This window comes from Mustelus asterias, chromosome 16, assembly GCF_964213995.1.
Source record: "Mustelus asterias chromosome 16, sMusAst1.hap1.1, whole genome shotgun sequence".
Taxonomy (NCBI): Eukaryota; Metazoa; Chordata; class Chondrichthyes; order Carcharhiniformes; family Triakidae; genus Mustelus; species Mustelus asterias.
The window spans coordinates 79,140,346-79,164,477 of record NC_135816.1 but is presented as its reverse complement, the minus strand read 5'-3'; the positions used below and the strand labels follow the sequence as shown (position 1 = coordinate 79,164,477).

The following is a 24,132-nucleotide window of genomic DNA, read 5'->3' as shown; positions in this document are numbered from 1 at the left end:
CCGATGGCGGGGAGGGAGGGGGCACGGGCCAACGGCTGGGGGGGGGGGTGAGAGAGGAGGCAGGGGCCGACTGGGGGAGGGGGGGGGGGAAAGAGGCGGGGGCGAACGGCGGGGAGGGGGGGGGGGAGAGGAGGCAGGGGCCGACTGGGGGAGGGGGGGGGGAAGAGGCGGGGGCGAACGGCGGGGGGGGTGGGGGGTGAGGAGGCGGGGGGGGGACACGGCAGGGGGACGCACCCTCACTCCCGCCTCCCACGCCCCCGCTCCCTGACTTGGGAATTTTAGAATGAAGGTGTTGCTGGATCGGGGCCAGATTCAGCTGATAAGTGACCAGAATGGGTAAAAGTCAGGACATGCAGCTTCATATGAACTTAAAGAGGTCTCGGGGGCAGGGAATTCATATGGTGTTCGTGGAAGTGGAAATGACTAGGGTTGGGAAGCATTTTCCGATCAGGGCCAGTGTGATCTCCTGGACTCGTTTCGATCGCCTCAGGGGGTCGGAGAGGAATTTCCCAGATTTTTTTTCCCCATATTGGCCCTGGGGTTTTCACTCTGGGTTTTCGCCTCTCCCTGGAGATCACATGGTCTGGAATGGGGGGGTGGGGGTGAGTTAATAGGTTGTGATGAACAAAGCATCGTAGCTGTGAGGGACAGCTCGGTGGATAGGATATTGGTATGTAGATAGGCTGGAAAATTGGGCGGGGATCCTGGATTCAGGATTCAATCCTGGACCGGGGAGCGGCGCGGGCTTGGAGGGCCGAAGGGCCTGTTCCTGTGCTGTATTGTTCTTTGTTTGTTCTTTGTAAAGTTTTCAATGAAGAAAGTGGAAGGACAAATCAGGACAGCATTAAATCAAGAGCTAACAGCATGGCTGACCATTTCAATTGCATAACCGAGCAGGCTGAAGCGAAAAGATCATGGCGACAGGAGGGTCATGGCAATAGAGTGGAGGCAGGGCTGGAAGGACAGCTTTGATTTGATCTGATTTGTCACATGTATTAACATACAATGAAAAGTATTGTTTCTTGCGTGCTATCCAGACAAAACATACCATTCATAGAGAAGGAAACAAGAGAGTGCAGAATGTAGTGTTACAGTCATAGCTAGGGTGTAGAGAAAGATCAACTTCATGCAAGGTAAGTACATTCAAAAGTCTGACTCAAGCTGTTCTTGAGTCGGTTGCTTTGTGACCTCAGACTTTTGTATCTTTTTCCTGAAGCAAGAAGGTGGAAGAGAGAATGTCCGGGATGCGTGGGGTCCTTAATTATGCAGCTGCTTTGCTGAGGCAGTGGGAAGTGTAGACAGAGTCAATGGATGGGATGCTGTTTTGCGTGATGGATTGGGCTACATTCATGACATTTTAACATAGAAACATAGAAAAACTACAGCACAAAACAGGCCCTTCAGCCCCACAAGTTGTGCCAAACATATCCCTACCTTTTAGGCCTACCTATAACCTTCCATCCTATTAAGTCCCATGTACTCATCCAGGAGTCTCTTAAAAGACCCGACTGAGTTTGCCTCCACCACCACTGACGGCAGCCGATTACACTCGTCCACCACCCTCTGTGAAAAACTGCCCCCTAACATTTCCCCTGTACCTACCTCCCAGCACCTTAAACCTGTGTCCTCTTAGAATCATAGAAATTCATAGAAACCCGACAGTGCAGAAGGAGGCCATTCGGCCCATCGAGTCTGCACCGACCACAATCCCACCCAGGCCCCACCCCCACATATTTACCCGCTAATCCCTCTAACTACACATCTCAGGGACAATTTTTAACCTGGCTAATCAACCTAACCCGCACATCTTTGGACTGTGGGAGGAAACCGGAGCACCCGGAGGAAACCCACGCAGACACAAGGAGAATGTGCAAACTCCACACAGACAGTGACCCGAGCCGGGAATCGAACCCGGGACCCTGGAGCTGTGAAGCAGCAGTGCTAACCACTGTGCTACCGTGCCGCCATAGCAGCCATTTCCACCCTGGGAAAAAGCCTCTGAGAGTCCACCCGATCTATGCCTCTCAACATCTTGTATACCTCTATTAGGTCTCCTCTCATCCTATGTCTCTCCAAGGAGAAAAGAACGAGCTCCCTCAGCCTATCCTCATAAGGCATGCCACTCAATCCAGGCAACATCCTTGTAAATCTCCTCTGCACCCTTTCAATCTTTTCCACATCCTTCCTATAATGAGGCGACCAGAACTGAGCACAGTACTCCAAGTGGGGTCTGACGAGGGTCTTATAAAGCTGCATCATTATCCCCGGACTCCTAAACTCAATCCCTCGATTGATAAAGGCCAGACACCACACGCTTTCTTAACCACCTCCTCCACCTGCGGGGCCGATTTTAGAGTCCTATGGACCCGGACCCAAAGGTCCTTCTGATCCTCTACAGTACTAAGAGTCTTTCCCTTTATATTGTACTCCTTCATCCCATTTGACTTGCCAAATTGGACCACTACGCATTTATCTGGGTTGAAGTCCATCTGCCACTTCTCCGCCCAGTCTTGCATCCTATCTATGTCCCTCTGTAACTTCTGACATCCCTCCAGACTATCCACAACCCCACCAACCTTCGTGTCGTCGGCAAACTTACCAACCCATCCCTCCACTTCTTCATCCAGGTCATTTATGAAAATGACAAACAGCAAGGGTCCCACAACAGATCCCTGGGGCACACCACTGGTGACCGACCTCCATTTAGAAAAAGACCCATCTATACCCACTCTCTGCCTCCTCTGGGCAAGCCAGTTCTGGATCCACAGGGAGCAGCCCCTTGGATCCCATGCCCTCTCACTTTTTCTAGAAGCCTTGCATGGGGAACCTTATTGAACGCCTTGTTAAAATCCATATAAACCACATCTACTGCTTTCCCTTCGTCAATGTGCTGAGTCACATTTTCGAAGAACTCCACCAGGCTCGTAAGGCACGATCTGCCTTTGACAAAGCCATGCTGAGTATTCTTGAGCATACTAAACCTCTCTAAATGCTCATAAATCTTGTCCCTCAGGATCTTCTCCATCAGCTTACCAACCATTGAGGTTAGACTCACCGGTCGGTAATTTCCTGGGCTATCCCTATTCCCCTTCTTGAAAATAGGAACCACATCGCAATCCTCCAATCCTCCGGCACCTCTCCCATCTCCATCGACGACGCAAATATCATCGCCAGAGGCTCTGCAACCTCTTCCCTCGCCTCCCGCGGGCAGCATGGTAGCACAGTGGTTAGCACTGCTGCTTCACAGCTCCAGGGTCCCGGGTTCGATTCCCGGCTCGGGTCACTGTCTGTGTGGAGTTTGCACATTCTCCTTGTGTCTGCGTGGGTTTCCTCCGGGTGCTCCGGTTTCCTCCCACAGTCCAAAGATGTGCGGGTTAGGTTGATTAGCCAGGTTAAAAATTGTCCCTGAGATGTGTAGTTAGAGGGATTAGCGGGTAAATATGTGGGGGTGGGGCCTGGGTGGGATTGTGGTCGGTGCAGACTCGATGGGCCGAATGGCCTCCTTCTGCACTGTCGGGTTTCTATGAATTTCTATGATTCTAAGAGGACACAGGTTTAAGGTGCTGGGAGGTAGGTACAGGGGAAATGTTAGGGGGCAGTTTTTCACAGAGGGTGGTGGACGAGTGTAATCGGCTGCCGTCAGTGGTGGTGGAGGCAAACTCAGTCGGGTCTTTTAAGAGACTCCTGGATGAGTACATGGGACTTAATAGGATGGAAGGTTATAGGTAGGCCTAAAAGGTAGGGATATGTTTGGCACAACTTGTGGGGCTGAAGGGCCTGTTTTGTGCTGTAGTTTTTCTATGTTTCTATGTTAAAATGTCATGAATGTAGCCCAATCCATCACGCAAAACAGCATCCCATCCATTGACTCTGTCTACACTTCCCACTGCCTCAGCAAAGCAGCTGCATAATTAAGGACCCCACGCATCCCGGACATTCTCTCTTCCACCTTCTTGCTTCAGGAAAAAGATACAAAAGTCTGAGGTCACAAAGCAACCGACTCAAGAACAGCTTGAGTCAGACTTTTGAATGTACTTACCTTGCATGAAGTTGATCTTTCTCTACACCCTAGCTATGACTGTAACACTACATTCTGCACTCTCTTGTTTCCTTCTCTATGAATGGTATGTTTTGTCTGGATAGCACGCAAGAAACAATACTTTTCATTGTATGTTAATACATGTGACAAATCAGATCAAATCAAAGCTGTCCTTCCAGCCCTGCCTCCACTCTATTGCCATGACCCTCCTGTCGCCATGATCTTTTCGCTTCAGCCTGCTCGGTTATGCAATTGAAATGGTCAGCCATGCTGTTAGCTCTTGATTTAATGCTGTCCTGATTTGTCCTTCCACTTTCTTCATTGAAAACTTTACAAAGAACAAACAAAGAACAATACAGCACAGGAACAGGCCCTTCGGCCCTCCAAGCCCGCGCCGCTCCCCGGTCCAGGATTGAATCCTGAATCCAGGATCCCCGCCCAATTTTCCAGCCTATCTACATACCAATATCCTATCCACCGAGCTGTCCCTCACAGCTACGATGCTTTGTTCATCACAACCTATTAACTCACCCCCACCCCCCCATTCCAGACCATGTGATCTCCAGGGAGAGGCGAAAACCCAGAGTGAAAACCCCAGGGCCAATATGGGGAAAAAAAATCTGGGAAATTCCTCTCCGACCCCCTGGGGCGATCGAAACGAGTCCAGGAGATCACACTGGCCCTGATCGGAAAATGCTTCCCAACCCTAGTCATTTCCACTTCCACGAACACCATATGAATTCCCTGCCCCCGAGACCTCTTTAAGTTCATATGAAGCTGCATGTCCTGACTTTTACCCATTCTGGTCACTTATCAGCTGAATCTGGCCCCGATCCAGCAACACCTTCATTCTAAAATTCCCAAGTCAGGGAGCGGGGGCGTGGGAGGGGGGAGTGAGGGTGCGTCCCCCTGCCGTCCCCCCCCCCCGCCTCCTCACCCCCCACCCCCCCCGCCGTTCGCCCCCGCCTCTTCCCCCCCCCTCCCCCAGTCGGCCCCTGCCTCCTCTGCCCCCCCCCCCTCCCCGCCGTTCGCCCCCGCCTCTTCCCCCCCCCTCCCCCAGTCGGCCCCTGCCTCCTCTCTCACACCCCCCCCCCCCCCAGCCGTTGGCCCGTGCCCCCTCCCTCCCTGCCATCGGCCCCTGCCTCCCGCTCCCGCCCCCACCCCCCCGTCCGCCACTCGGCCCCCACCCCCACCATCCTCCCTGCGGCCCCCTGCTGGCGCCCCCCTCCCCCGCGAGGGGACAGCTTGCGGGCGGCGGAGGTCAGGGGCAAATGAGCGGGTATGAGGGTGGTGCAGGCGAGATGGGTGGGGGGGGGGGGGGTGGTGCCAGCGAGACTCCGACTGAGTGCGGGTGGCGGGCTAGCGTACATGGCAGGTGAGAATGGAGGGGGCGAGCGAGTGCGGTGCGGGGGGGTGGGTGGATGAGTGCGAGCAAGAGTGTGATTTTGGGGCGAGCGAGATGGGTGGACGCGAGCGGGGACTGGAGAAGGCATGATGGATGGGGGATGTGCGGGCAAGTGCTAACCACTGTGCTACCGTGCCGCCCCTTCACATCTCATCCTTTTACTCTTCACATATTTATAGAACACCTTAGGGTTTTCCTTAATTCTACTTGCCAAGGCCTTCTCGTGACCCCTTCTGGCTCTCCTAATTTCCTTCTTTAATCCCTTCCTACAAGCCGTATACTCATCTAGATCCCTATCTTCGCCAAGCTCTCTGAACCTTTTGTCTGCTTTCCTTTTCTTCTCGACTAGGTCCCGCATAGCTTTCGTGCACCACGGTTCCTTTAACCTACCAACTCCTCCCTTCTGCTTGGAACATTGTCCTGTAGAACCCTAGACAGACATTCCTTGAAAAACTGCCACCTCTCTTCAGTACATTTCCCCGAGAATACCTCCTTCCAATTTACTCCTCTAATTTGCTGCCTTATGTCTTCATATTTCCCCTTACTCCATATAAACACTTTCCTAGCTTGCCTGATCCTCTCTTTTTTCAATACAAGCATAAAGGAGATAGAGTTATGATCGCTATCCCCAAGATGCTCTCCCACTGAGAGATCTGACACCTGTCCAGGTTCATTGGTCATTTTCTGGTTCCTTGCAGTCTTGGGCAGAGCAGGAGCCATACCAAGCTTTATTTACTCTTTCATGGAATTTGAGGTCACTGCCAAGCCCCGTCCCTCATTGCCCTTCAGAAGGTGCTGGTGTCTTTTTGAACCGGTGCAGTCCTGAATTGTAGGTAAACCCACAGTGCTGTTTAGGAGGGAGTTCCAGCATTTTCACCCAGTGACAGTTGAAAGAATGCAATATATTTTGAGGTCAGGATGGTGAATGACTTGGAGGGGAACCTCCAGGTGATGGTGCTCTTATGCATGGTAGTGCTTGGAAGTTTGGAAGGTGCTGCCTAAGGAACCTTGGTGAGTTTTTGAGTGTTGCTTTTAGATGGTACACAATGCTGCCAGTGTTCATTGGTGGTGAAGGAAGTTAATGTTTGTGGAATGGAGCATTCAAGCGGGCTGCCTTGTTCTGGATGGTGTCGAGCTTCTTGACAGCTGCACTCATCCAGGCAAGTGGAGAGTACTCCATCACACTCCCGACATGTGTCTTGTAGATGGTGGACAGGCTTTGGGGAGTCAGGAGGTGAGTTACTCTCTGCAACCTCTGACCTATTCTTGTAACCACTATTTATATGGTTGGTCCAGTTAAGTTTTTAATCAATAGTAACTCACAGGATGTCGTTAGTACAGTATTCAGCAATGGAGATGTCAATGAATGTCATGGGGTAATGGTTACATTCTCCCTTGTTTGAGATGGTCTTTGCCGTCACTTATGTAGCATGGATATTACTTGCCACTTAGCAGCCCAGGTCTTGCTAAATATGGACATGGACTGTTTTAGTATCCGAGTCGCAAATGGTGCTGAACATTGTGCTGAACATTGTGCAGTCATCAACGAACATCCCCATTTTTGACCCTATGAGGAAGGGAATGTCATTGAGAATCTCCTGCATGATATTCTGGTGATTTGCCTTAAACAATCAGAAACATTGTTGTTTGTGTAGGAATGTTCAATGGAGAGCTTTCCCAGATTCCCAGACTTGGACTTGGAAATAGGTGGGCGTATTAGTGAGAGGCAACATGGTTTTGTGAAGGGGAGGTCGTGTCTCACGAACATGATCGAGTTTTTCGAGGAAGTGACGAAGATGATTGATGAGGGTAGGGTAGTGGATGTTGTCTACATGAACTTCAGTAAGGCCTTTGACAAGCTCCCTCATGGCAGACTGGTGCAGAAGGTGAAGTCGCATGGGATCAGAGGTGAGCTGGCAAGGTGGATACAAAACTGGCTCGGTCAAAGAAGACAGAGGGTAGCAGTGGAAGGGTGCGTTTCTGAATGGAGGGTTGTGACAAGTGGTGTTCCTCAGGGATCAGTGCTGGGTCCTTTGCTGTTTGCAATATATATAAATGATTTGGAGGAAAATGTAACTGGATTGATTAGTAGGTTTGCGGACGACACAAAGGTTGGTGGATTTGCGGATAGCGATGAGGACCATCAGAGGATACAGATCAGTTGGAGATTTGGGGGAGAGATGGCAGATGGAGTTTAATCCGGACAAATGTGAGGTAATGCATTTTGGAAGGTCTAATACAGATAGGAAATATACAGTAAATGGCAGAACCCTTGAGAGTATTGATCGGCAAAGGGATCTGGGAATACAGGTACTCAGGTCACTGAAAGTGGCAATGCGGATGGAGAAGGTAGTCAAGAAGGCATACGGCATGCTTGCCTTCATCGGCCAGGGTATTGAGTTTAAAAATGGCAAGTCATGTTGACGCTTTATAGAACCTTAGTGAGGCCGCACTTGGAATACAGTGTTCAATTCCAGTCGCCACACTACCAGAAGGACGTGGAGGCTTTGGAGAGGGTACAGAAAAGATTTATCAGCATGTTGCTTGGTATGGAGGGCATTAGCTATGAGGAGAGGTTGCAGAAACTTGGTTTGTTCTCACTGGAGCGACGGAGGTTGAGGGGAGACCTGATAGAAGTCAACAAGATTATGAGAGGCATGGACAGAGTGGATAGTCAGAAGCTTTTTCCCAAGGTGCAAGAGTCAATTACTAGGGGGCACAGGTTTAGGGTGCGAGGGGCAAGTTTTAAAAGAGATGTACAAGGCAGATTTTTTACACAGAGAGTGGTGGGTGCCTGGAACTTGTTGCCGGGGGAGGTAGTGGAAGCGGATACGGTAGTGACTTTTCAGGGGCGTCTTGACAAGTACATGAATGAGATGGGAATAGAGGGATATGGTCCCCGGAAGCATAGGGGGTTTTAGTTAAGTCAGGCAGCATGGTCAGTGCAGGCTCGGAGGGCCGAAGGGCCTGTTCCTGTGCTGTAATTTTCTTTGTTCTTTGTTTATTCCCATTGACTTCAATTCTTGATAAGCCTGTAGATGGGGAATAAGAGATGGGCCAAGTACACATCGCTGGGAGACTCCAAAAGTAACTGTATAGGGGTTGGAAGAGAAGCCATTGCAGGAGATTCTCTGGCTAAGAATGGAACTGGGTGAGGGCAGTCACATTCAGCTAAACAATCAAAGGTAGGGGTTTAGGAAGCTGGTGCATCCAATCAACCAGGTGAAGAAGGTATGTGACAACTGCAGAAAATTTGTCCTCATGTTTGTAAAGATACAGCATACGATTATCAAACAGAGCTGAAGAATAAATATATTAATGGGTATTCCAGATGAATATATTGCAAAATTCGTATTTACAGTCATTTAAAGTTAGTTAATTTGATGAGTTGTCTTAACATTTACCAATCTAAGTGGGCGTATAAATTTCCACACTGTGAAAGAATTAAATCAAAGTGAGAACCCCGTTTCAATTCTAACACACAATCAGGATTTCTTGCTGCAGCTGGGTTATGTTACTGGGGTGAAACAGAAATAAACAGTGACTTCTGCTAATAAGGAGCCTAGCCCAGGACAGAAAAACAACATGCCTAGGTCTGAACTGTGTCTAAAAATAAAAATTTATAAAAGAGCCATTTCAGTGCTCACCTGCCTATTGAATTCTTCTTCGTTTTCCATCCACATGTACTCTGCAAATGGGTTATCCTCATCGTGTGAGTGACCATTTAGAACAACTTCATCACTGTTGATGCTTGGAGTATTATTATTCTGACTTGGATCTTTCATTTTTACAACCTATTTGAAACAAAAAACTTAGTGTCGTCCCAAACATGAAGTTTAAAGTTCATTTATTAGTCACAAGTAGGCTCACATTAACACTGCATTGGAGTTACTGTGAAAATCCCCCAGTCGCCACATTCTGGCGCGTTTGAGTACACGGAGGGAGAATTTAGCATGGCCAATGCGCCTAGCAATCACGTCTTTTCAGACTGTGGGAGGAAACACAGACAAACGGGGAGAACGTGCAAACTCCACACAGACAGTGATCCAAGCTGGGAATTGAACCCGGGTCCCTGGCGCTGTGAGACAGCAGTACTAACCACTGTGCCAACGTGCCACCCTCAACTGCTCAAAGTGGAAAACAAATACTGCAAAACCACTCCTATTTCACGCTGTTAGATGGTCAAATGCTGTCTGCAGTATCACATAACCCCCCCTGTACAACTCATAACCAGCAGCATGAATTTGCAATACAGAGAATAAGAGCAACGCCAAGAACTCAGCAGATTAATCATTTGGGATAATGGTCGCAGTTATAGAATGTGACTGAAGGTGGCAGCAAATAGCCAAAGGAGCACTTCTAATACTCTTCACTCTATAGAAAGGAGGCTGGTGCGAGGGAAGATCAAGGAGCCATAGATAGGGATGAGATGGTGCGTATCGGAGATTGATACCCTGTGGATAAGGATGATGAGATAGTGCAAAAGGGGACCAAGACCCCTGGAAAGGGATGGGATGGTATGAACATAAGAAAAAGGTGCAGTAGACCACTCAGCCCATCAAGCCTGCACCATTCAATATGATCATGGCTGATCCTGGGTTTCAACTCCACCTTCCCGCCCACTTCCCATATCACTGAATCCCAGTGTTGTGAACATAGCTCAGTCCATCACGCAAACCAGCCTCCCATCCATTGACTCAGTCTACAGCACGGTGGCAAAGTGGTTAGCACTGCTGCTTAACAGCTCCATAGACCCAGGTTCAAATCTGACCTCGGGTGTCTGTGTACATTCTCCATGACTGCGTGGGTTTCCTCCGGGTGCTCCGGTTTCCTCCCAGAGTCCAAAGATGTGCGGGTTAGGTTGATTGGCTATGCTAAATTGACCCCAGTCTCAGGGGATTAGCAGACACGATGGGCCGAATGGTCTCCTTCTGCACTGTAGGGTTTCTATGATTCTATCATACACTTCCCACTGTCTTGGGAAAGCAGCCAGCATAATCAAGGACCCCACGCACCCTGAATATGCAGTTTCTTACCTGCTGACATCAGACTTTTAAATGGTCCTATCACATACGAAGCTGATCTTTCTCTTCACCCAAACTGCAACACTATATTCTGCCCCCTACATGCTTTGCCCCAATGGACTTCATGTGTTTTGCCTTCCAGGCCCCGCCCCTTGCGACCCTCTCCGATGCCCCGCCCCCGGGGCCCCACCCCCATGTGTGGAGCTCAGTCTCCCGGATGTCAATCGAAGAGGCTGAGTCGCTTCTCCCGCTGGATTGTCTCGACGCTCCCACTCCACACTCACTCTACCGTTAGGCCGCCTCCTGAGCTCAGTGTGTCCGCCTCGGACCCCGTTCCTCTCCTCTTGGCTGGCCTCTCTATCTCCAGCTCCGTACGCCGCTCGCTGACAATCTCCTCACTGATTACCCCGGATCAACCAACACCAACCGGAAACACCTCATCACGCTGAACGTGTGCCGTTAGGACTCTGTTAGGTCATGGCGCACCGCCCACTGCATGTTGACATCACCATCGGGAGAACACATAACACGGGGGGGGGGTGGGAAGGGGTTGCGGGGCGTGTGGCGGTGGGTCATGGGGTTGGGGGGTAATGGGGGGACGTGGTGGAGAATCCGTGGTGGGGTGGGCGGGGGGATCGTGGTGGAGAATCCGTGGGGGTGGTCATGGTGGAGAGGCCGGGGTGGGGGTCGTCGGGGGATATGAGGCTGGGTGTCGTGGGGGGTTTGGGGCGGGGGGTGTGGGAGTATGGGGTGGGGGTTGTTGGGGGGCATGGCGGGGGGTGTGGGTGTATGGGGCGGGGGGTGTGGGTGTATGGGGTGGGGGGTTTGGGGCGGGGGGTGTGGGGCGGGGGGGTGTGGGAGTATGGGGTGGGGGTTGTTGGGGGGCATGGCGGGGGGTGTAGGTGTATGGGGTGGGGGGTTTGGGAGTATGGGGTGGGGGTTGTTGGGGGGCATGGCGGGGGGTGTGGGTGTATGGGGTGGGGGGTGTGGGAGTATGGGGTGGGGGTTGTTGGGGGGCATGGCGGGGGGTGTGGGTGTATGGGGTGGGGGGTGTGGGAGTATGGGGTGGGGGTTGTTGGGGGGCATGGCGGGGGGTGTGGGTGTATGGGGTGGGGTGTATGGGGTGGGGGGTATGGGGTGGGGGGCTTGGGGCGGGGGGTGTGGGAGTATGGGGTGGGGGTTGTTGGGGGGCATGGCGGGGGGTGTGGGTGTATGGGGTGGGGGGTTTGGGGGGACGTGGTGGGGGTTGTTGGGGGGCATGGCGGGGGGGTGTGGGTGTATGGGGTGGGGGGTTTGGGGCGGAGGTGTGGGAGTATGGGGTGGGGGGTTTGGGGCGGAGGTGTGGGAGTATGGGGTGGGGGGTTTGGGGCGGGGGTGTGGGAGTATGGAGTGGGGGGTATGGCGGGTTTGGGGCGGGGGTTTGTTGGGGGTATGGTGCGGTTGGGGGGTATGGGGGGAGAGAGGGTGGGGGCGAGGTGGGAGAGGGAGGGAGTGTGGGGGTAGGGGGAGGGTGTGCTGTAATATACTGCTGTATAATTTCTGGTCTCTGCCTCCTGTCATGCAGCACTGGGGTTGCTGTGTCACGTACCTGATGGCATTTCTTTCGACAAAAATAAAACCCGTATCCAGCAAAATATCATTTAAAACCCTTCGCTGCAGCTGGACGGAGGGTTGTCACTCCCGAGTTTTGTTCAGTTTGCAGAAATAGATTTTATTGAGCGGGTATGTGCCCACACGCACACAATCTAGACTGTTGGAAAGCAGAGGGTGATTGAATTTTGTGTATTAGAACCCGCCAGCCCAGCGTGCTATCTCATAAATCTGGAGCCTCCTGTGAGCAGACATTGCAATGTCGAGCTCCCTGGGCTCCCCACATTGCTCTTGATGCAGTCTCAGCCTATGATTGCAAACCAGCAGATTTGCATCGTGTCAACTGCAAAGTCAATAACAGGGCAGGAAACACCATCTGTGGATACAGGAAATTCCTTATATGGAGTACAGGAATCTCCAGATATGGGCCTTCCTGAGCAAACGGAAATTTCCGCTTGGGTTGGCTAATTGAATACAAAGTCATATGACAGTAACTATTTTTTTAAAAATGGGTGTGTTTGGACTGACACACCTAGCCCCTCAGGACATGCTACAATTCTCTACAGCAAACAGCGACAGTGAAGGCGAGGCTGCGAGTGGAGGAGATGGAAAGACAGAGCGTGGGGGAAAGCAGAGACTAGAGAGGAGATTAAAGTGGATATTGCTGAGGCTGGAGCACAGCCAAGTGTTGATGTCAGCAGTAGCTGCAATGTTTTCATAGTCCACAGGGCAGCCATTGCTACTGAGCTATTCTCAGCCATACGGTTAGCTGAAATGCGTTGATACATAAACCAGGAACACCTCTAACTGTTCTAATGTAGGTAAGTTATTTTTCAAGCACAGCCAGAGTAGTAATGTAGGAAGCATTGCAGACAAAATGTGCCCAAGAAGCTCTCAGAAACAGTAAAACTACAATTAGTAACGACTGGTAATCTGAGTAAGAACAGCAATCTCAATTCATTGCCGCTAGTCACAGTGCCTATCAAAACACCTTCACTCAGACAGCCCAATTGTCACCATGACCCCTCCCAGCACCCTTGCTCAGCTGCCACCTTCACCCCCCCACCCCATTGGCATCTCCCCCTCGCCATCCTCATCACCATTGCCTCTGTCACTGTCACCCCTTATCGCCTTCGTCCCCCCCATCATCCTCACTCTATCACTGTCGCCACTGTCACCATTGCGCCCTGTCACCATCGCTCACCATTCCCCCATCATTGTTATCTCACCTTCATACGCCATTTCTGTCAACTCACCATTGCCCCATCACCCCCTTATTGCTGCCACCTCCATCACCCCGTCACTGTTGCCCCCCCCCCTGTTGCCATCACCCCTTTCCATCCTCCCTCACTCCACCTCAAGTTCACACTTTTCTACGTATCCAATAACCGTCCATCACAGCACCTACCTGCCAATGTCATACCATCCACCTTTGCAAACCCGTCAGGGGTGCTGGGAGCTGGAGATGGGGTAAGAAATTATCCTTTCTTCACTCTGTAGAATTCCTGCTATTAGGACAACTGCACAGAGACAAACTTATAATCTACTCTGATGTTCCAGCTCTGCACTGCAGGACAGTCAGTGCTGCAAGAGTGCTACACTGTTGGAGGAGGATGAGAGGGTCAGTACTGAGCAAGAGGCATAGTGTTGGAGGGTCAGTACGAAGGGTGTCCTGCAGGTCAGTACAGAGGGAGCAGTGCACTGTTGGAAGCTCAGTACCTAGGGGGTGCTGCATTGTTGAGCGGTCAATATTGAGGAAATGCTGCACTGTTGGAGGGTTGCCACAGGGATCTCTGCACTATCAGAATCAGTATTAAGGGAATGCTACTCTATCAATGTGGGCTTTATTGAGAGGTGCAGCAATTGGAGGTTCAGAGCAAGCATCGAATTGTTGGACAGGCAAAACACCATCCAACTATGCGTTATCACAGCATGCCATCATCCATACTCAGTCTCACCCTATCTCTGCAGACCACAGGCACTGAGTGGATGGAGAAAAGAGTAAGAAATAGCTGGTGCAAATACACAGCAGTGTAAAATATTGTGAGAAAGGAAAGGACAGAGGAAGTCTGCTTTGTTTGTACATGGATGACCTTCTTTGTAACTGATCAGTGTAGGTGCAATATTCTGCCCTTGCAGTCGCATCTCGAGTTCAAAGACCAGACTTAATGACACAAGTTAATATGGCATTACAGAGTCAATGGAACGAAATACATTCATACTCTAACATTCAGCAAATGGACTGTTTATTGTTGTATTCAGTACAAACTGCAGTGGGTTCAATAAAAATGGTATTTAGGAGAATGAAACAGACCCTTTTAAAATCTATCAGCAAGTCTCCCATAAAGGCATACTTCATTCAGTCTCCCAACATAATTGAGCCAATTCTCTTGCCTGGTTCTGCTCAGAAAGGATAAAAGTCACTGTTGGGTAGAGAATGTAAAAACTGGGTTGTGAACTCAGTGCTGATAATGTATGGAGACCTCATAGCAAGAGTTCTTGAACCATGTATTGGAGCAACAAGCTGAGGGGAAGGACAATGTTGAAATTGTTCAGCCTGACTGCCTATTTTATTCTCCTTGTAAAACAAGACCTGGGTGTTGATATAATTGCTTTGTACTGTACTAATCTTTACGGACTGTAGCTTGTTGTTTAATGACTTTCAGACCAGTTCTGTTTGCTTTCATCCAATCCACAGCTGCCAATGAATGAACATGCAACAAGTTCTATAATAAAGGCAAAATACTACGGGATGCTGGAATCTAAAACAAAAAACAGAAAATGCTGGAAATTCAGCAGGCCTGACAGCATCTGTGGAGTGAGAGAATAGAGCAAACACTTCAGGTTTGCATGACCCTTTGAGTTGTAGATATATCAGCAGAGCCATTTTGGAAAGTGACACCATCAGAACAGATGTGGCGGAGGCAAAGGAACTGAGAGAATGGGATGAAGTCCTTACAGGATTTGGGGTGAGAAGTGCTGTTATTGAAGGTAGTTGTGTGCTTGTGATGGATACTGGTGGGCAATTTATCACCGGAAATGGAGACAGAGAGGTCAAGGAATTGAAGAGAAGTGTCAGATATGGACCATGTGAAGGTGATAAAGGGATGAAAATTGTAAGTGAAATTGATAAATTTTTCCAGGTCCATGTGAAAGCATGAAGCAGCACCAAAATAGTTGTTGATGTACCAATGAAGGAGCTGTGGAAGGGGGAAAGGATCTGATGAATGGGGGGGGGGGGGGGGGTGGGGGTCCTGCCCAAAGAAGTGAGCATGGAAACAAAGACAGCAGAAGAAGAGTTCAGCATGATGTCGAGCCTGAAATTAGTTGAGGTGAGAATGTAAGGGTACAAAGCCGAGTCCTTTGCACGCACAGCCTCAGAAAAGGGAAGATCAGAAGGTATGGTGAATATGCAGCAAGGAGTTAGGAGGAATGGGATTCAAAGGACGGAAGTGAATAGAGGATCCCTACATGGGTGTTGGAGCTTGCGTTCCTTAACACCTAAAAGGAAGAGAAAACGTTTCTTGTTAATGCGTTGGATGAGACGAAGAATGAAGTGAATCCGGGGACAAAGACAGCTTTGAGATAGAGTTTGTCAGTGCTTTCAGAGAGAGATATCAAGTATATGTGGTGCATGGCACTGAGCATGGATCTCAGGATGTGGCGAGAACATCAGTCCGCGAAGCATTGTATGTTCTGGAGATACCTGTAAACCTGGGTGAATTCGAAAGATGAGGGATGGAACTTCAGTTGGAATCCATGTAGTGAGAGTCGTAGATGGAGACAGTCACCAAGGAAGGAAATATGGCTGTGAAAGCCATATTCCATGCAACAAGTTCTGATTACTTGTCACACTCTGTTCTTGCTGATTAATATTGGGTCCCAGTCTGGAAACACATCACTCTTCAAATTCTCATTCTTGTTTTCACTTCAGAACAATGCCGAAAGTGGCAAAGTCTGCATTGTTTGCCCTGGAATGTTCATGGATTAAAGGCAAATATCCAAGACATTGCTGTGAAAAAACACCGGCAAAATATCAAAGAGGTGATCAAGAGTGCTGAAGGATTGCTGTATTGTTAGAAGGTCAGTACTGAGTGTTGCGAAGTTGCATAGAATAATGGTAGATTGATGTTTGTAAAATTGTAAAATGCTAAAAGCAGAAAGCATTGCATGGTTCTGTTAAAAAAGTGGTGTATTATTCTGTGCTTAGAGAGTTTTTAAAAATGCAGGTGCATATGGGGTCCTAGACTGAAACATTTGTAATGAAGAGCCAGGCAGCAGTGTTGCCAAGACAACAAACAGGTTTTTGATTTATTTTTAATTCAACCAATCGGTTTAAATGAGGTATTTGGATACCAGCAACCTAATAGATTTAAATTTGATGGTTTTGGCAAACTGGGATCAATCATATTGTAGGGGATATTGGTATGTCATCACAGGTATAAAAGGAAGGAGGCAATGGGACAAAAGCAGAGAGGGCAACTGCCATCTACAGTCTCATCCATGTCTTAGAGTAATCTCCATCTCAAAAGTGAAGATACCAAAGAAGATAGAACGAATCAACAGAGAAAGCCCAAAATATTCCAGGAGATGACAAACCTGGTTGTAATTCAGAGAGTGACTATAATTCTATTTTTTTGTTATTAAGTAGGAATTGTATCTAAACAGCATCCATTAGAATCATGTTTTATTCGGTTTGTTAATAGTTTAGTTAACTTGTTCACTGTTAGTTGGAGAAATAAATTGTTACTTATTGACTTTAAAGAGAGTGTCAGGTAGTTATTTTGATTTAACCACTAAAAGTTGCTGAAGCACAGATTGTACTACTTCATACTTTTACAGATTATAAGGCTCCTCTTTGAGTGGTTAGGTGTTAGTTCTCAGATGGGGGATCCCATTTCATAACACTGAGGGAGCGCTGCATTGTCAGAGGGTCAATACCGAGGGAGTGCTGCATTGTCAAAGTGTCAGTACTGAATCATAGAATCCTTACAGTGCAGAAGGAGGCCATTCGGCCCATCGAGTCTGCACCGACCACAATCCCACCCAGGCCCTACCCCCATATCCCTACATATTTACCCGCTAATCCCTCTAACCTACTCATCTCAGGACTCTTAAGGGGCAATTTTTTTTAGCATGGCCAATCAACCTAACCCGCACATCTTTGGACTGTGGGAGGAAACCAGAGCACCCGGAGGAAACCCACACAGACACGAGGAGAATGTGCAAACTCCACACAGACAGTGACCCAAGCCAGGAATCGAACCCAGGTCCCTGGAGCTGTGAAGCAGTAGTGCTAACCACTGTGCTACCGTGCCACCCCTGCATTGTCAAAGTGTCAGTACTGAGTGAGTGCTGCATTGTCAGAGGGTCGGTACTGAGGGAGCGCAGCGTTGTTGAGGGGTCAGTACTGACTGAGTGCTGCATTGTTGTAGTGGCTACCCTGTGGAAACATAAAGATTTTATATTTTTGTGCGTACAAACATCACCATGAAATTTATTGAAGTCATGTAAAAAGACTGACGTGCATGCTAAAATATGGACAGTTAGTCCATTCACTGAAAAAATATAAACTCCCAATTTTATCTGAATATGCCAAACAAAAATGAAAGACTCTAATTACAGCAAACTTACACTCACAATACGCAAACCTCACAAATACCAACAGAAGCATCATCAAAGCCCTTACCTGAAGTCATGATTGTATGGGGACAGAGAGCAATTGCACTGCAAATGAATACACCTGTCTCAAAAGCAAATGTCTGGGGAGTGAGTATTTGCGTCTGGAGAGTGAGTGTTTGCGTCTGGAGAGTGAGTGTTTGCGTCTGGGGAGTGAGTGTTTGCGTCTGGGGAGTGAGTGTTTGCGTCTGGGGAGTGAGTGTTTGCGTCTGGGGAGTGAGTGTTTGCGTCTGGGGAGTGAGTGTTTGCGTCTGGGGAGTGAGTGTTTGCGTCTGGGGAGTGAGTGTTTGCGTCTGGGGAGTGAGTGTTTGCGTCTGGGGAGTGAGTGTTTGCGTCTGGGGAGTGAGTGTTTGCGTCTGGGGAGTGAGTGTTTGCGTCTGGGGAGTGAGTGTTTGCGTCTGAGTGAATGGTTTTAGGGTTGTTAATTTTTTTTCTTTGGGGAGTGCATGTTTATCATTGTGTTGCACCACATGCACATCCCAAGTTTTTCACTCGGGCTCTGGTTCACCTGACATCTTTTATCATCACATTTTCTGCTTCATCTTACTATTTCTTTCATCATCCAGGGTGCTCTGGCTTTTTGTCCTATCTTTCCCCTTTTTGGAGTTATATCTTGACTGTAGTGGTTCTACATCCTCTTTAAAGTTGACTTATTACTCAGCTATATTTTACCATGTCAACAGAACCATAGAATCACTCCTGTGCAGAAGGAGGCCATTCGTTCTATTAAATCTTCACTGCCTCTCTGAAAGAGCATCTTACCCAGACTCTCCCCCTACCCCACCCACCCAATGACCAATCCCCCTAACCTACACATCTTTGGACATTAAGAGGCAATTTAGCATGGCCAATCCACCTAATCTGCACATCTTTAAAGTGTGGGAGGAAACCAGAGCACCCGGAGGAAATCCATGCAGAAACGGGGAGAACACGCGAACTCCACCCAGACAGTGACCCAAGGCTAGAATCAAACCCAGATCCCAGGCACTGTGAGGCAGCAGTACTAATCACTTTGATTTCAATTAGATTCAGTATTTCTAATTGGGTAATGAACTTGTGAGTAGATGTACATGGATTGTAAGTGGATGTGTTTGGTTTGGCAGTGAATATCTCTGTTTGTGGAGTGCATGTTTTCCTCTGGGGCGTGATTGCATCAGGATGCAATTCACTTTTGGAAATTCTTTGCCTTTTAACCAGGAGTCAAGAGACAGACAAATTAAGAGATAAATCTTTTAAAGATTTATTTTGCTTTTTTCCCTCAAGGATATATTTTACACCAAATATCCAATTGGCAGTAAAGCGCATTCCAATGTGTAAGAAGCGAGAACAGTCAGGAGCTCCGTTTACAAACACTACATTGAAATGTATCCACCTGGTGAAATGCATGTTGAGAACATACAAAAAATACAGACCTACTTGGTAGGTAACAGTAACATCCGGCCTCTGAAACTATTTACACTTAGATTACAAAAATATACTTTTTAGATATTTTTTTGCTTACATTCGAAAGAAATGTTTTGGCATTTCTTCCCTTTTCCCCCTTCTTTCTAATATTCCCTCCATCTGCAAAGTGCCTTTAGTGATCATCTCTCCCCTTTCACCTTTAAGGCTTTGATGCAGTGCATCCACCAACAGACACATGTCAGCAAGCCACACAAAAAAGGCACACAGACTTCTGATAACTTTAAACCCAACTGAAAAAAAGCAAAGTTCTGCCACTTGGGAGTGCCAAGGTGATCTCCACAGAATAAAGAATATATCCTGCACATGCTGCCACCTCACTACGTTCCAAGTGAATTTTCTTTTGTTGAAAGGAACTGAAAATAGCATTGCACAATAGAACATTTACCAAATGCCCTGTCAACTCCAAATGTACAGGATGGAATATGCGAATGCTCCCCCCCCCCCCCCAACCCCATTAGACATTCTTCACATGAATAGTACCTGCAGAACTGTGAATGGGGGAATGCTTGGCACAAGTACACGATAGCAAGGTGAAGTTTATTTATGTAAAACATGTCCATAGTTGGAGACGTGAATAACTTCAGATCTCAATTGTCCTTGGTGTTAGAGTGGATGGCATTTCAGAAGGTGGTGAGATTACTGAAGGGTAGGTGTTGTTCACTACTGCAGAGGGATATGTGTTGGTGATTGGAGATTCAAATGAAGTGCTCACTACTGCAGAGGGATATGTGTTGGTGACTGGAGATTCGAATGAAGTGCTCACTACTGCAGAGGGATATGTGTTGGTTACTGGAGATTCGAATGAAGTGCTCACTACTGCAGAGGGATATGTATTGGTTACTGGAGATTCGAATGAAGTGCTCACTACTGCAGAGGGATATGTGTTGGTGACTGGAGATTCGAATGAAGTGCTCACTACTGCAGAGGGATATGTGTTGGTTACTGGAGATTCGAATGAAGTGCTCACTACTGCAGAGGGATATGTATTGGTTACTGGAGATTCGAATGAAGTGCTCACTACTGCAGAGGGATATGTGCTGGTGACTGGAGATTCGAATGAAGTGCTCACAACTGCAGAGGGATATGTGCTGGTGTCTGGAGATTCGAATGAAGTGCTCACTACTGCAGAGGGATATGTGTTGGTTACTGCAGATTCAAATGAAGTGCTCACTACTGCAGAGGGATATGTGTTGGTTACTGCAGATTCAAATGAAGTGCTCACTACTGCAGAGGGATATGTGTTGGTTACTGGAGATTCGAATGAAGTGCTCACTACTGCAGAGGGATATGTGTTGGTAACTGCAGATTCAAATGAAGTGCTCACTACTGCAGAGGGATATGTGTTGGTTACTGGGGCTGGGAAAGTGATTGAAGGTGGAGTTGTACAGCTGGAGATACACAGGGCCTTATCTGCTTTCTTCTCCTTCTGCCTCAGGTGAATCTTTGTGTGTCTTTTCCTCTCGTCACTTCTTGCAAACTTCCGACCACAGATTTCACAAGCGAAAGGCTTCTCGCCGGTGTGTGTGCGAATGTGAGTTGTGAGGTGGTCACTTCTGCTGAAGTTTCTCATGCAGATCCGGCACTGGAAAGGTTTCTGACCAGTGTGTATCCGGATGTGGCGAGTGAGTTCATCAGACCTGGAGAAACGGCGGTCACAAGTCTCCATGGGGCAGGCATATGGTCGCTCATGAGGAGGGGTTTTGCTAGGCCTATTGGGGTATTTCCTCAGTCTGGACGGTTTTATCAGTTGAGAGTGGTAATTGTTAGTGTTCTTGGACTGAGGACAGCTGCTCTGGTTGGCTATGGCTTTGATGGTGGACAGGGGGATGAGGGAAGGTTGAGCTCTGGGCTCCAATGTTTGAAAAGGTTTTTGGTCAGACGTGTTCATGCTGATGTCCTCCTGCTGGCTGAACAGATAGTCCGGGATCATTGGCAGCTGGTAGCTTGTGTTGCAGTTCTTTGTGTTGGAGTAAGGAGGGTATTGGATAGTGTTACTGGCACTCGGGAATCCCTCAGACTGGCCTGTGAACATGTCCGAGTTGGAGTTAGTTAAAGTTGAAGGGGACGAGTAGATTGCAGTGGATTCACTTGGTTGGCCGGAGCAACTGATGGGCTGACTGGAGGAAGAGGCGCTCATACTGACAATGCCACTGACGAGGCTGAAGAGTGGCTCGGGCCACAGGCTGCTGTTGCCTGAAGCAGGTTCCAGTGAGAAACGGCCTGTGTACGAAATGGATGGCAGGCGGCAGTTTTGGTTCGAATAAGACTCAAGGAGGGACTTATCAATGCCAGATGAAATATCTGTAAACGTATCTGAAACAATAAAGGAAAAAAGATTTATCAGTCAGAATATCATTTCAATCTGCCGGAAATTGTGCTTCATATAAATATTAATGTACAGTTCTTTCTATATGTGTTTGCTGGTCACTCGTCAGCATCTGTATGTTGTATCTGTGTGTGTGCCCTCTTTATCAGTGACTTTATTTCACTGTTCCCCAATGTTTATTACCTGTGTGTCTCTTCCGTGTGTATCTGTATCTGTCTGTAGTTGGGTCAACGTGTGTATGCCTGTATGTGTCTCTGTGTGGTGTATGTGTGAATGCCTGATTGTGTGTGCCTCTATGTATGTGTATGTCTCTTTTGAGTGCCTGTGTGTGTGTCTGTATGTATGTGTGGTGTGTGTATGAGTGTGTCTGTGTGTGAATGCCTGTCGGTGTGTGAGAGTGCGTCTGTGTGTGGGATGGGGGTGGTGTTGTGGAGGAGGGAGGGAGGGAGAAATGTTTTTGTGTAAGGTACTACCCTCGAGGTATTTATTCCCTGCCCTCCAGCTGGCTGATTCCTAGCGTTGTACAGTGATAAATAATGCAGATTAGAAGATTCCCCATGTGTTCAATGGTTTAAGAATCCCACCTAAATCGAGGGAAAGCTCCTTTCTCGTTTCCCGTCTCCCGCACACGGTATAGCATCATTATCACCTTGAACGACAGACACACGCACACACGTCACGGTTCCGCAATGCGAGCTGAGCTGGGTCCGGGATGCCGGGTGGGATTTCTCGGTCTCTGGGATCCCGGGTGGGATTTCTCGGTCTCTGGGATCCCGGGTGGGATTTCTCGGTCTCGGGAGATCCCGGGTGGGATTTCTCGGTCTCGGGAGATCCCGGGTGGGATTTCTCGGTCTCTGGGATCCCGGGTGGGATTTCTCGGTCTCGGGAGATCCCGGGTGGGATTTCTCGGTCTCTGGGATCCCGGGTGGGATTTCTCGGTATCGGGAGATCCCGGGTGGGATTTCTCGGTCTCTGGGATCCCGGGTGGGATTTCTCGGTCTCGGGAGATCCCGGGTGGGATTTCTCGGTCTCGGGAGATCCCGGGTGGGATTTCTCAGTCCGGGATGCCGGGTGGGATTTCTCAGTCCGGGATCCCGGGCGGGATTTCTCAGTCTGGGATCCCGGGTGGGATTTCTCAGTCCGGGATGCCGGATGGGATTTCTCAGTCTGGGATCCCGGGTGGGATTTCTCAGTCCGGGATGCCGGGTGGGATTTCTCAGTCCGGGATGCCGGGTGGGATTTCTCAGTCCGGGATGCCGGGTGGGATTTCTCAGTCCGGGATGCCGGGTGGGATTTCTCAGTCTGGGATCCCGGGTGGAATTTCTCAGTCTGGGATCCCGGGTGGGATTTCTCGGTCTCTGGGATGCCAGGTGGGATTTCGCAGTCTGGGACTCACCTGCTGACAGATGCTCGAACTGCTCCAGGGCTTCCCCGTAAAAGGGTTGGTCGGTGGAGGCTGTCACCAGAGTTCCTGTCATCATCACATCTTCCAGCTTCTGATAGCTGTCAACCGAGTGGTACAGAGGTTCCGACAGCAGAGGGGACATGATCTCCGCCTTGGTCACCATCGCGAAGCTATCTCCGTCCAATAGAGCTGGAGCCTGGGCACAGGGCACAGAGAGAGCCCGGGGACAGAGAGCCCGGGGACAGGGAGCCCGGGGACAGAGAGCCCGGGGACAGAGAGCTCGGGGACAGGGTTGTGGGGAGGATGCTGTGTTTAGTTGACTGAGTTGAGCCGGGCTGCTCTCCTCTCTGCTCTGCCCCTCTCTGTGTGTCTCTCTCCTCCCCCGCTGAATGAATCCTTTCCTCGCCAGCATTGGGAGCTCTGTCTATTTAGCGGGTTCCGCTCAGCCCAGCCTCTGACGTACATGCCCAAATTTGGAGCTCAGGAAGCCCATGTTTGGGCAGCTCCGGCTTCGGCACTCCGTGACGTCCTTGGGCTATCAGCCGAGCCTGGGGAGCTCCCTGTGGACTAGGAGCAGAGGATGCCCCACTGTCCCCCAGGGAGCCCAGAAAGCAGTGCTGGAAATCAGGAATTAGCCGCACACTGCCCGTCTCCCCAAAGTGCTCTCCCCACCTCTGACTTGACCAAGGGGAAGTTTCCCGGAAGACCCAGGGCTTCGCCACTCCATATTTGGTCACTCATTCCCTCAACCCATATTTAGACATCCGGCGGCTACCTCAGATAGACCAAATATGGATCTTCCGTTGGATGACAGTGGGAGAGGAGAAAGTGCTGGAGCAGCAGCGCCGAGGCCAGCACACAGTCTCTCAATGAAGATCAGGCTGCTGGCTGCACGCCACAGCCGCAGATACACTTTTCAAAGTACATCACCGTGTTTCACACACACGATAGCGGCATTCTGATTAAAGGCAGAAACTCGGAGTAACATTGGGCAGAACAGGTGCCAGCAAACCTCCAGCAATCGCCAGCAAAACTCCAGCCATCACCAGCAAAACTCCAGCAATCACCAGCAAAACTCCAGCCATCACCAGCAAAACTCCAGCAATCACCAGCAAACCTCCAGCAATCGCCAGCAAAACTCCAGCAATCGCCAGCAAAACTTCAGCAATCGCCAGCAAACCTCCAGCAATCGCCAGCAAA

At 49.2% G+C, this 24,132-nt stretch overlaps 2 protein-coding genes across 4 annotated transcripts in view; both read right to left on the bottom strand.

The window, feature by feature from the left end:
• LOC144505263 (polyadenylate-binding protein-interacting protein 2-like) overlaps positions 1 to 12,422 on the bottom strand; it is a 47,390-nt gene extending 34,968 nt beyond the window's left edge. Inside the window, exons 1-2 of one of the 3 annotated variants that reach the window (XM_078231309.1) lie at positions 12,057 to 12,422; positions 9,092 to 9,238 (exon numbers count right to left, since the gene is read on the bottom strand). In XM_078231309.1, the coding sequence (XP_078087435.1) occupies positions 9,092 to 9,229 (138 nt within the window). In that variant the 5' untranslated portion in view covers positions 9,230 to 9,238; positions 12,057 to 12,422. Of the gene's footprint in view, positions 1 to 9,091; positions 9,239 to 10,752; positions 10,938 to 12,056 lie in introns of those variants that run through there. The other 2 variants (XM_078231308.1, XM_078231307.1) reach the window with 2 other exon arrangements.
• Positions 12,423 to 18,961: 6,539 nt separating this feature from the next.
• Positions 18,962 to 23,507, bottom strand: LOC144505262 (early growth response protein 1-B-like). The gene is made up of 2 exons (XM_078231306.1): positions 22,924 to 23,507; positions 18,962 to 21,514 (listed from the first exon to the last, which is right to left on the bottom strand). Exons 1-2 carry the CDS (start codon positions 23,342 to 23,344, stop codon positions 19,782 to 19,784), a joined length of 2,154 nt encoding a protein of 717 aa, XP_078087432.1. The 5' UTR covers positions 23,345 to 23,507; the 3' UTR covers positions 18,962 to 19,781.
• Between the last annotated feature and the right edge of the window lie 625 nt (positions 23,508 to 24,132).